Here is a 12,011-nt window from a genome sequence, read left to right on the forward strand (position 1 = left end):
TGTGATTGGTCAAGGCACGCACACATGGCCGCACAAAGGTCCGAGCGGGGACTAATAAACACACTGAGAATAAATTAGATTGTATATCTGTGGTTCACAGTTTATGCAAGAGCACCCAGTTTTAAGCTATTTAGATATCCGAAAATTGTCTTATTTATGCAAATTAGGTACAGATAATTAAAAATGCATGAATTTCAACCCTAAAATAAACTGTGAAGCACCGATGTACCAAGTTTCATTTGAATATGAGGACTGGTACTGGAGATAATTGTTGAACACCTATAATTTAGCTAATTTAAGCAAATTAGGTAATTAGTATGCACTAAATAAACCCAAAAAGAATTGTATATGTGGTTAACCCCAGTACATTTATGTACCAAGTTTCTTTGAAATCTAAGTGGTTCTTAAGAATTAAACAGAAAATTGCTAATACAAATTTGATATTCATAAATGAAATCTAATGAGGCCAGTGCATTGTCCCAGGGCATCTATGTGCCAAGTTTCATTTAAATCCGACAAGATGTTCTTGAGATGTTGGTGGGACATATATGCATACACACAGACAGGAATATTTCCATTGTGTGCTTCACACCTACCATTTTGTATAGTATACAAACCAACATCACAGATGTATCCTATAAAAGTATGCCAATGGCCTGTCATTCAACAGTTTTTAAAAGCATATTTAGTAAATTTAAAACAAGCAGCCTCTCGGCTGAGATAGCTCCGCTGTTAGAAATGCACATTTCAATTAAAGAACAGAAGATATCATTAGAAAATGAACAATATGCATAGTATCAATGCAATGGGACTTTAGGTTTTTAACAAGAAGTCGAAAATATCACTTTTTACCAAAAATGACAAAAATATTCACCAAAATTAGAGAATTTAAGATATCATCACAAAATGAACAAATCTGAGAAAGGGACACATGTAGCATCTATATATGTAATATCAAAACAATTGGACTTGCGGTTTTTAACAAGAAGTCAAAAATATTACTTTTTACCAAAAATGACAAAAATATTCACCAAAATTAGAGAATTGAAGATATCATCATGAAATGAACAAATTTGAGAGTGGTCCACATGTAGTACCTATATATGTAATATCAAAGCAATTGGACTTGTGGTTTTTAACAAGAAGTCGAATTAATCACTTTTTACCAAAAATGACAAAAATATTCACCAAAATTAGAAAATTAAAGATATCATCATGAAATGAACAAATCTGAGAGAGATCTTTGCTATCCACTTTGTGTACTATTTCTTACCTCTAATCTTGTAAGTACATCTGATTCGTAAATAAATTTTTGTGGATTGGATCCTGCTCGGCTTATTACTATAATTCCAAATTTTCCTACAATTTCTTCAATCTGAGAAAATCATATAAAAATAGTTAATAACTGGAAGAGTCATAAGAACTGTGTATTCTACTGTCCTCTGATTGTTCTATACCAACTGAACACAATTGATAAATATGAAGATAAAACTACACAAACAAGGATGAATAAGATACATAATTAATTTAGAGAAAAGAGTAATAAATATCTTACATCTTCATCTTTCCACAGACCTGGCACAGCAAATGACTCTAACATATCTGCACCACAAAGTAATTTTAACTGCACTGGTCTCTCATACTCTGGACTGTTTATTTGAGAAAAGTAACCATCATCTACAAACAAACATACCATAAATTGAAATACAATATCATTACGAGTGTGAAGACAGCATTCAGTTCGATATGCAATCATATCAGGTTCAATTCGTGTTTGATTCATGTACATTTCACGTTCATTTGATGTACAAATTTAAATATGTATAATTTAAACAAAAGTTTATATATAGCATATTTTGTGTAGGAAAAATAGAGATCAACCTATTTCTTTTGGAGAAAATCACGGTTACAAATAGTCTTATAGTCTACAGTCTCACATCAGAAGTCACGTGGACTCAAACAAGTATAAAATAGCCCAAGAAACAGATGAGAAATGCATAAATATGTTTAAAAGAAAATGAATCTTATGTAAAAAATTATATAGTCACAAATTATCACCACTCAATTTAAAAACAAATAAAATCTTTGAAACAAGGACGTTGATGGAGTTTTTATTTATAATCATTGTCCTTTGACTTTTCGCGTATTCGCAAACATGTCAAGGAACTGTCATGCGCACTATGAAAGTATTTATGACCACAGAAAATACTGAATTGATCTCTATTTTTCCTGCTCAAAAAATATTGTTAAATTAGCTAAAATTGCTATATATCAACATTTGAGAGAATTATAGGTATTTCAATGGACATTTCAATCGTACGTGAATCAAACACGAATTGAACGTGAATTGAAGGCGAATTAAATCAAACGCTGTCTTTTAACACTGGTATTATTTTTTCCCAGATCTGAAAATCCCAAGTGGGTCTTTTTCATGATTTTCATAAAAAATTACCTCTCCCGCAACATTGACAGAACGACTGTGCATGCTCAGAATAAATTAATTACTGTAAAATACTTTTTTTCGCTATTTTCCCTGAAGGAATGTTTCAGTTAAAGTAAAATCCAATGAATATACCCGTTTTCCTACATTTTACATTCAACTTGTCAAATCAAAGAAAGCTTAGAAAGAACTCCCGTGTGCTGAGAGTTTTGGAGACACATTAAAAAATAATTCAAAATTACTTATACTTGAGATATTGATGGAATAGCTGAAAACTAATTATGCAAATAAGGTAACTAATATGAACAGATTTAAGTGTAAAACTAAAGGTCTGCACAATGTACCAAGTTTCATTGAAATGTGATTAGAACCAAAAAAATAATTATATTTATATAATAATTATTAATTATTGTGCTAATTAGAGAATTAATATGAACAGATTTTAACCTAAAATTAATCAGGCTGTCTATTGTCCTAGAGCATTTATGTACCAAGTTTTATTTAAATGCGATGATCAATACTTGAGATATCAGTATTAATTAATTATGTTAATTAGGTGATTAAGAAGCATAAATATTTACCAAAAACTAATATGGTGCATGGTCTGAGGTTCATTGAAATGTGATGGGTACTCTTTAAAAGTTTCATTGAAATCCAATGAGTGGTTTTTAGACATCAGTGCAACAGCCATAGAACAGCAAAAAATTAACTAATTATGCAAATTAGGTAATTAATAGGCACAATTATTTATCCCAAAATTAATCAGGTCTCTGCATAGTCCTAGAAAAAATGTTGCAAGTCTCATTGAAATGTGATGATTAGTACTTGAGATATCAGGTGAAAAGCTGAAAATTAACTAATTATGCTAATAAGGTAATTAATATGCACAAATATTTTACCCAAAAAACTAATTAGGTCTCTGCACAGTCCTCAAGTAACTATGTACCAAGTTTCATTGAAACGTGATCATTACTACTCGAAATATCAAAAGCTGAAAATTAATTAATTATGCAAATTAGGTACTTAATATGTACTGATATTACCTCAAAAACTATCAGGTCTGTGCAGTGTCATATGACACCTATGTACCAAGTTTTATTGAAATGTTATGATTAGTACTTGAGATATCAGTGGAAAAACCGAAAATAGATTAATCATTATGTAAATTAGGTAATTAATAATATTAACAGATTTTTACCCAAAACTAATCAAATCTGCGCATTAGTTCAGAGCATCCATGTGCCAAGTTTCATTGAAATCCAATGAGTGGTTCTTCAAAAATCAGTGGAACAGCTTAAAATCAGTTAATTATCATGCAAATTAGGTAATTAATATTCATAGATTTTTACCAAAAACTAATCAAATCTGCGCACTAGTTCAGAGCATCCATGTGCCAAATTTCATCAAAATCCAATTAATGGTTCTTCAGATATCAGTGGAACAATCTTGAAACAGCTAAAAATCAGCTAAATATCATGCAAATTAGGTAATTAATATTCATAAATTTTTACCAAACATAATCAACTCATTATCCCAGAATATCTATTTACCAAGTTTCACCAAAATTTGATTAGTGGTTCTTGAGATAACGGTGGAACAAAAAAAGTGACATACATACATGTACATACATACATACATACAGACAGACATACAGACAGGGTAACTGCAAAGACTCCCTTTTGTGCTTGAATAAAATAACTTGAAAATAACTTGAATTTGCGTAGTTATCATGAAAGCACTACATTACAAAGTTGAAATATTCAGAGCTGGTACAATATTGTAAACAAATTTGTGTAATTAAAAAAGCAGTGCACTAAGTAAATAACGTTGATATATTCAAAGCCAGTACAAGTTGCGTTAATCACAGTAACTTGAATTTGCGTAGTCATCATGAAAGCACTACATTACAAAGTTGAAATATTCAGAGCTGGTACAATATTGTAAACAAATTTGCGTAATTAGAGAAGTAGTGCACTAAGTAAATAACGTTGATATATTCAAAGCCAGTACAAGTTGCGTTAATCACAGTAACTTGAATTTGCGTAGTCATCATGAAAGCACTACATTACAAAGTTGAAATATTCAGAGCTGGTACAATATTGTAAACAAATTTGCGTAATTAGAGAAGTAGTGCACTAAGTAAATAACGTTGATATATTCAAAGCCAGTACAAGTTGCGTTAATCACAGTAACTTGAATTTGCGTAGTCATCATGAAAGCACTACATTACAAAGTTGAAATATTCAGAGCTGGTACAATATTGTAAACAAATTTGCGTAATTAGAGAAGTAGTGCACTAAGTAAACGATGTTGATATATTCAAAGCCAGTACATAGTTGTATACAAGTTGCAGTCATTTTTACAGGTTTATCCTAGGAGTGAGTAAAATGACGCCAATTAGTGGTTTGAAAGCAGAACTTAGTAGGTTACCAGTAAAATTAAAAATTAATTTGGCTCAAATTAAATACTGCCATAGACTATATAGTCTGCCAGATAATCACATTTTAAAATTAGCCCTGGATGAAATGATAAAAATTAATTCAAACTGGGTAAGGACTATTAATGCTACACTGGGACATGATCTAATTAAAATAAAAAATGATCACAATATGGAAAATTGGAATCAAATACTAAAAAAAGTAAAACTCAGACTATCTGAGATTTATATTCAAAGATGGAGAGAAGAACTAAATTTCAGCGAAACCAATGAAAATAGGGGAACAAAACTGAGAACATACAAACTATTCAAAGTAAGCTATAATATAGAAAATTATTTGCAAAACATTTCAAATTTCAGCCTCAGGAAAATGCTTTCAAAATTCCGTCTGAGTGACCACAACTTAGAAATAGAATTAGGTAGAAGAACAAAGCCCAAAATAGAATTAGAAAATAGACACTGTAATAAATGTAACACTAAAGCATTAGGAGATGAAAAACATTTCCTGCTACTTTGTACTGGCTATATAGAACAAAGAAAAAAACTGTTTGATGAGTGTGCAATAAATATTTACACAATGGATGTGAATTCCATATTTAAAAAGATTATGGAGAATAATATAGCTTTAGCAAAATACTTAAAGAGCACAATTTTTTAAAACCACAGAAAGTAATTAATTTTTTTTTTTTTTTTCTTTTATTTTACTAACATTTTATTTTTATCTCTTATGTATTGTATGTTTTTATGTTCCTTACCATACAAAAACCCTCTGAAGGTTTTTAGTAGTGTAATAAAGTTATTATTATTGTTAATGACAGTACCGTCGGATATAATTTTACTTGATCAACGCACAGAGCTTGAAAGAAAAAGGTTGTTAAGATAACGCGCCAGTTCAGTGTGTGACTTGGGGTCAAACTTTGGTCAACACCTACTTGATGTCAGCATCGCCGCGCAGCAAGTTTCGCAAAGAAGTACTGAAGTTCAATTGCACCCCAAAATGATGTCAACTCAGTTGTCGCATCGAGTGTTGTGTCGTGTCCATGATGCACCCTGTTTCGACTTTGGCTTGCTTTTCCTTCTCAGTGCATGTTCTTGTTCACGTAAAATGCAACCTCTCACCAATGTATTAAAACACTTTGAATTTATACTTTGCATGATTATATTTGGTCAACGTGAAACATTATTTTTTCTAAACATTTTCTGAGACCATTTTTACCAGCGCAGGGTTATTTTTTTCAGACAAGATGGGCTTTGTAATATCTGCCAGAACATCTTTTGGTCCACATTTTTCTTAAAAAAAATCGAATCCTCCATAAGATCGCCCAGGGCGGATTATCAGCCGAATCCGGTACATGTTATTATGTAATTCATTATGAAAACTGACTAAATTAAATGTGATCTTATTTTTAATTGTTTGAACAGAATTATGATTTATATCGGTAATGACATTTTCATCCAATATTAATTGTGCAATTGCTAAAATGCCTACCTACACATTTATTGATTTTGTTTCTGTTGCCCTGAAATAGACATTTGTAAAAAAAAATCCTGTCATTTGTTTCCAACTTCTTTCAAAGTAAAACTGGCGAAGCCATGCAAGTGCCATACAACCATCAACTGTGGAAAACTTGTATGTTATTGAAAATCTTTATTTTGTTGTCTGTGAATTAATATAGCATTTGAAATGGCTTAATGGTGAAAAATATTCTCAAGCAATTGGTTTTCTAGTGGCACTACACTGCGCATTTATGCACAGTCAGTATCCCAATACGTGATCACTAACATATGATCTCAGCTTACTAAGTGGTTGAAATGGCAAACTGAATACAAAAATTTAGTCCAGTAACATCTCAAACAAATTTCCGTCTGCTGTGAATACATGTTTCGTTGCATCAAATGAAAAACCCAATTTTATGATAGAAGCTTGCAATCTTGTGCCATACACGGTCAAGCGATTGACCAATAAAAAAATGTGGTTTTATGTATCAGGTCATTGAATGTATCCCAAAACACGGTACCAATGATCTGAACTTTCATGAGTGCTCGCTGAAGGCTTATCAATCTTGTGTATTGTCTTGTGTTAATAGATACAGTTCATGTTGTAGAACATGAATCAAACTCTTACACTGTTCGAAAATTAAATTTATTTCTTTTTTATTTCTTTTTTCTATCTAGAATTTTAGTATTCGCAAATTAAATATTACATATATCTATTCTGCACCACATGTTTTTTTTAAGCCATCTTTGCTTATACTTATTTTTAACTATGATTTTTTTTTTTTTTACAGACAGCAGGGTTATTTTATATACCTTTTTATATTGATCTATTTGTCCTTTAGTGGCTCATCTGCAATACTGACCTCTAGCGGCTCAACATTAATATTGCCCTGTAGTGGCTCAACATCAATATTGCCCTGTAGTGGCTCAACATCAACATTGCCCTGTAGTGGCTCAACATCAACATTGCCCTGTAGTGGCTCAACATCAACATTGCCCTTTAGTGGTTCAACATCAATATTGCCCTTTAGTGGCTCAACATTAATATTGCCCTTTAGTGGCTCAACATTAATATTGCCCTGTAGTGGTTCAACATCAATATTGCCCTTTAGTGGCTCAACATCAATATTGCCCTGTAGTGGCTCAACATCAATACTGACCTCTAGCGGCTCAACATTAATATTGCCCTGTAGTGGCTCAACATCAATATTGCCCTGTAGTGGCTCAACATCAACATTGCCCTGTAGTGGCTCAACATCAACATTGCCCTGTAGTGGCTCAACATCAACATTGCCCTTTAGTGGTTCAACATCAATATTGCCCTTTAGTGGCTCAACATTAATATTGCCCTTTAGTGGCTCAACATTAATATTGCCCTGTAGTGGTTCAACATCAATATTGCCCTTTAGTGGCTCAACATCAATATTGCCCTGTAGTGGCTCAACATCAATATTGCACTGTAGTGGCTTAACTTCACTATTGCCCTGTAGTGGCTCAACATCAATATTGCCCTGTAGTGGCTCAACATCAATATTGCCCTGTAGTAGCTTAACTTCACTATTGCCCTGTAGTGGCTCAACATCAATATTGCCCTGTAGTGGCTTAACTTCACTATTGCCTTGTAGTGGTTTGTCAATACTGCCATATAGTGGCTCATCTTCAATACTGCCCCCTGGTGGCTCATCTACAATACTGCCGCTTTGAGGCATATTATTCAAGCACAGTAATATCAATCTTATAAAACATTGTAATTTGAATTTAGTAATATCACTGATAAATATCACTGTACTAAGAAGACAATTATTGTTACTGTGTTCTTGAATTATTACTTTCCCTGAAAATATGGCTTTACTGTATTTACAGTTTATTAATAAATGTTGCTGTATGTACAGTATACTTTAAACAATAAACCATACTATACTTTTAAGAAATATTATTTGTACAATTCGAGAATAATTCTATTGCTTGGTGGTGATATAAAAACAAATCCAGGTTCTCTTAATACACAAAGAATGTAATTAACATGTCAAGTCAAAGAAGTTATTAAAGGTACTGAACATCAGGGGTCACTCAGATTTATGAATGATATCTCTGGAGCAAGTACGTGTATAACAAATAGTCTTGTTGCACTTGTGTACTCAGAGATTCTGGACATGAATCAATGGAATTCTTCAATTATCAGTAAAATATTAGATTACGGAAAATTACTTTATGATGAGGTGTATCTACATAGACAGAATACTGATTCATCATCCTACTTGCAGATTTCAGATTTAAAAATTTGTTTCTCAGTTGAATTGTATCAATTTTGGTGTTCTCTTTTACTGATAATTTTTTTATCTCGTGGTTATACTAGCATGCACTGTCATGGTTTATTTGTACAAGGCAAATCACTGCATCAATCACAAGCAATAGAGTTCGGCAACAAGATATCACATGCAATGCAAAGCAGTTCAGCTAACTGATACAGAATAACCTCATTATTGGAAGTATATATGGACGGTTAAAATGGAATGGTCTAAGAAACGAAAACAATTTAAATACACACTGAATATATACCACCAAACAAAGTGTAATGCTGTAACCATCACATCTGCACACAACCTGAAGCAAGTGTAATATTTTAACGGGGACTCTGTCATACATGACTTGTCATTAATAACATGTGGTGTAATAGGTTATGTTTATGTATTATGTAATGATCAAGTGTAACGTAAACAGAATAACATAAATAGTAATCTAATAAACAGAAAATACATTTTGTAACTGCTTATAGACTTGGCCGTTGTACACTGGTAACATTTGCTACGTTCACATGACAGCATTTTATCAGAGCCCTACGGTTCGAGTCAGCAAAAATGGCCGTGTATACGCGTTCGGCTTGAGCCAAGTTTGGTTCCAATAAACCCTTGGGGTTGAACTACGATACGGTTGAGCCCCGACATGGTCCGACTGTGTATACGCAGGGCCCAACTATCGAAGCCCAAATCATGCCATCAATCGTCTTCTTTAACTTGAAGTAACCTCTCATTTCAATTATGGTGGAGACAACATCGTTCGTAACTTCACGCAATTTCCAATTTGACGAAAAGGTACGCGCCCTAATATCTATTTTGCAAAGTAAGAAAATACTGCGATAGATTGATAGGTCAACGGGAAACAGAAACATGGTATGCATAATTATGCAACAAAAACTTGAAAGAAGGACTGAACTGATCCAATGAAAATTTTTAAAGACACCAGAAATAAAAATCGTAGAAGCGGTCACGGTAAGGAGACATGTTCCTAGTAGGTTTAGATTGACAACTGTAACGCATATCACAGCAGTTGAACAATGACAATAACTTTTAGCGAATAGGCTGAAACACATTTTAGTTGCCGTGTTTCCTGTTTATTCGAGATACTACATGTTGTATTAACTAAATCATAACACCAGTTCATTGTCTTTTCTACCTCAAAGCTCGATCGTGAGTGATTTTCAACAAAATCGTGCCATGTAAAGAAACAACACAAGCTCAACACCAATATCGTTTTCAGCCATATTTTTATTTCACACTAATTATTCGAGGGCACTGTTCTATTAGGGTCTGACCGAACTGAATCGAACTATGGCTGATCTCGGCTCTCCTTCAGTCCCGACCGTATGAACGCATTGGGGATAATCTCCTGTTAATCGGTGGGAGGAGCAGTAGTTTGGCTGATAGAATGCTGCCATGAGAACATAGCCAATACTGCTGTAAACATAATTCCATCCTATGACAATTCCTAAGCCATTTAGTATGCAGTATTTAACATGGCCCATTTCCCATTATGTCTTACAAAATATTCATAACAAGTCATTGTCGCAGTCATAGTAGATTGAAAACAAAAATAAATCATAAATACACTTTGAATTAAATTTTAGTCTTTTACAGATAAAAATGTTGAATCAAATGGCAAAAAAATAACATGCATCAGTGTCCCACTGCAAGTAAGTGATGTAGATACAAAGGTTGAATGGATGGATGAAAATGGCTTCCACTGCCACCGCCACCGCCACTGAAGGGCATCAGCAACCAGCCATGTGTGATGTTCATACATGGAACTAAGTTTGGTTGAAACCTGCCATTGCATTTCTGAGAAATTGGACAATGTATAATTCCTTATTTCTTGCTATGGACAAATAGAGGCTAATAATTAGAATATGTTGATGTTCCTATATTCCTCATTTCCCATGAGATCACAAGACTAAATATGGTCATTAAATACAGTTGTGTTGAGGGAATGGATCTAGTGTGCAATGTCTTCAATGAAGCACTATTTGAGTGACTACATGCATCGCAATAGTGTTTCAGATATGATATTTATGTACTTTAGTGAGGTCACATGACTATAAATGGTCATTAAATATTTTGATCAAATTTAGTGAGCAATGTCTTTAACGTAACACTATCTGCACTTGTGCTCCTGATATGACTGCACTTGTGCTCCTGATATGACTCTACACTTGTGCTCCTGATATGACTCTACACTTGTGCTCCTGTTATGACTCTACACTTGTGCTCCTGATATGACTCTGCACTTGTGCTCCTGATATGACTCTACACTTGTCTCCTGTTATGACTCTGCACTTGTGTTCCTGATATGACTCAGCACTTGTGCTCCTGATATGACTCAGCACTTGTGCTCCTGATATGACTGCACTTGTGCTCCTGATATGACTCTGCACTTGTGCTCCTGATATGACTCTGCACTTGTGCTCCTGAAATGACTCTGCACTTGTGCTCCTGGTATGACTGCACTTGTGCTCCTGTTATAACTCTACACTTGTGCTCCTGATATGACTCTGCACTTGTGCTCCTGATATGACTCTGCACTTGTGCTCCTGATATGACTCTACACTTGTGCTCCTGATATGACTCTACACTTGTGCTCCTGATATGACTCTGCACTTGTGCTCCTGATATGACTCTGCACTTGTGCTCCTGATATGACTCTACACTTGTGCTCCTGATATGACTCTGCACTTGTGCTCCTGATATGACTGCACTTGTGCTCCTGATATGACTGCACTTGTGCTCCTGATATGACTCTACACTTGTGCTCCTGATATGACTCTGCACTTGTGCTCCTGTTATGACTCTGCACTTGTGCTCCTGATATGACTGCACTTGTGCTCCTGATATGACTCTACACTTGTGCTCCTGATATGACTCTACACTTGTGCTCCTGATATGACTCTACACTTGTGCTCCTGATATGACTCTGCACTTGTGCTCCTGGTATGACTCTGCACTTGTGCCCTGATATGACTCTACACTTGTGCTCCTGATATGACTCTGCACTTGTGCCCTGATATGACTGCACTTGTGCTCCTGATATGACTACACTTTTGCTCCTGGTATGACTACACTTTTGCTCCTGGTATGACTCTACACTTGTGCTCCTGATATGACTCTACACTTGTGCTCCTGATATGACTCTGCACTTGTGCTCCTGATATGACTCTGCACTTGTGCTCCTGATATGACTCTGCACTTGTGCTCCGGGTATGACTCTGCACTTGTGCTCCTGGTATGACTCTACACTTGTGCTCCTGGCATGACTCTACACTTGTGCTCCTGATATGACTCTGCACTTGTGCTCCTGATATGACTC

At 34.4% G+C, this 12,011-nt stretch overlaps 1 protein-coding gene across 2 annotated transcripts in view; it reads right to left on the reverse strand.

Annotated features, from left to right (window-relative positions):
• Positions 1-12,011, reverse strand: part of LOC102805619 (nicotinamide/nicotinic acid mononucleotide adenylyltransferase 1-like) — a 77,213-nt gene that overhangs the window by 2,958 nt on the left and 62,244 nt on the right. For both annotated transcript variants that reach the window (XM_085504137.1, XM_085504136.1), the window contains exons 5-6: positions 1,556-1,677; positions 1,274-1,375 (exon numbers count right to left, since the gene is read on the reverse strand). In XM_085504137.1, coding sequence (XP_085360263.1) covers positions 1,274-1,375; positions 1,556-1,677 — 224 coding nt within the window. The remainder of the gene's footprint in view (positions 1-1,273; positions 1,376-1,555; positions 1,678-12,011) is intronic.

This window comes from Saccoglossus kowalevskii, chromosome 10 (genome assembly GCF_978046115.1).
Source record: "Saccoglossus kowalevskii chromosome 10, keSacKowa6.1, whole genome shotgun sequence".
In the NCBI taxonomy this organism is placed as follows: domain Eukaryota; kingdom Metazoa; phylum Hemichordata; class Enteropneusta; family Harrimaniidae; genus Saccoglossus; species Saccoglossus kowalevskii.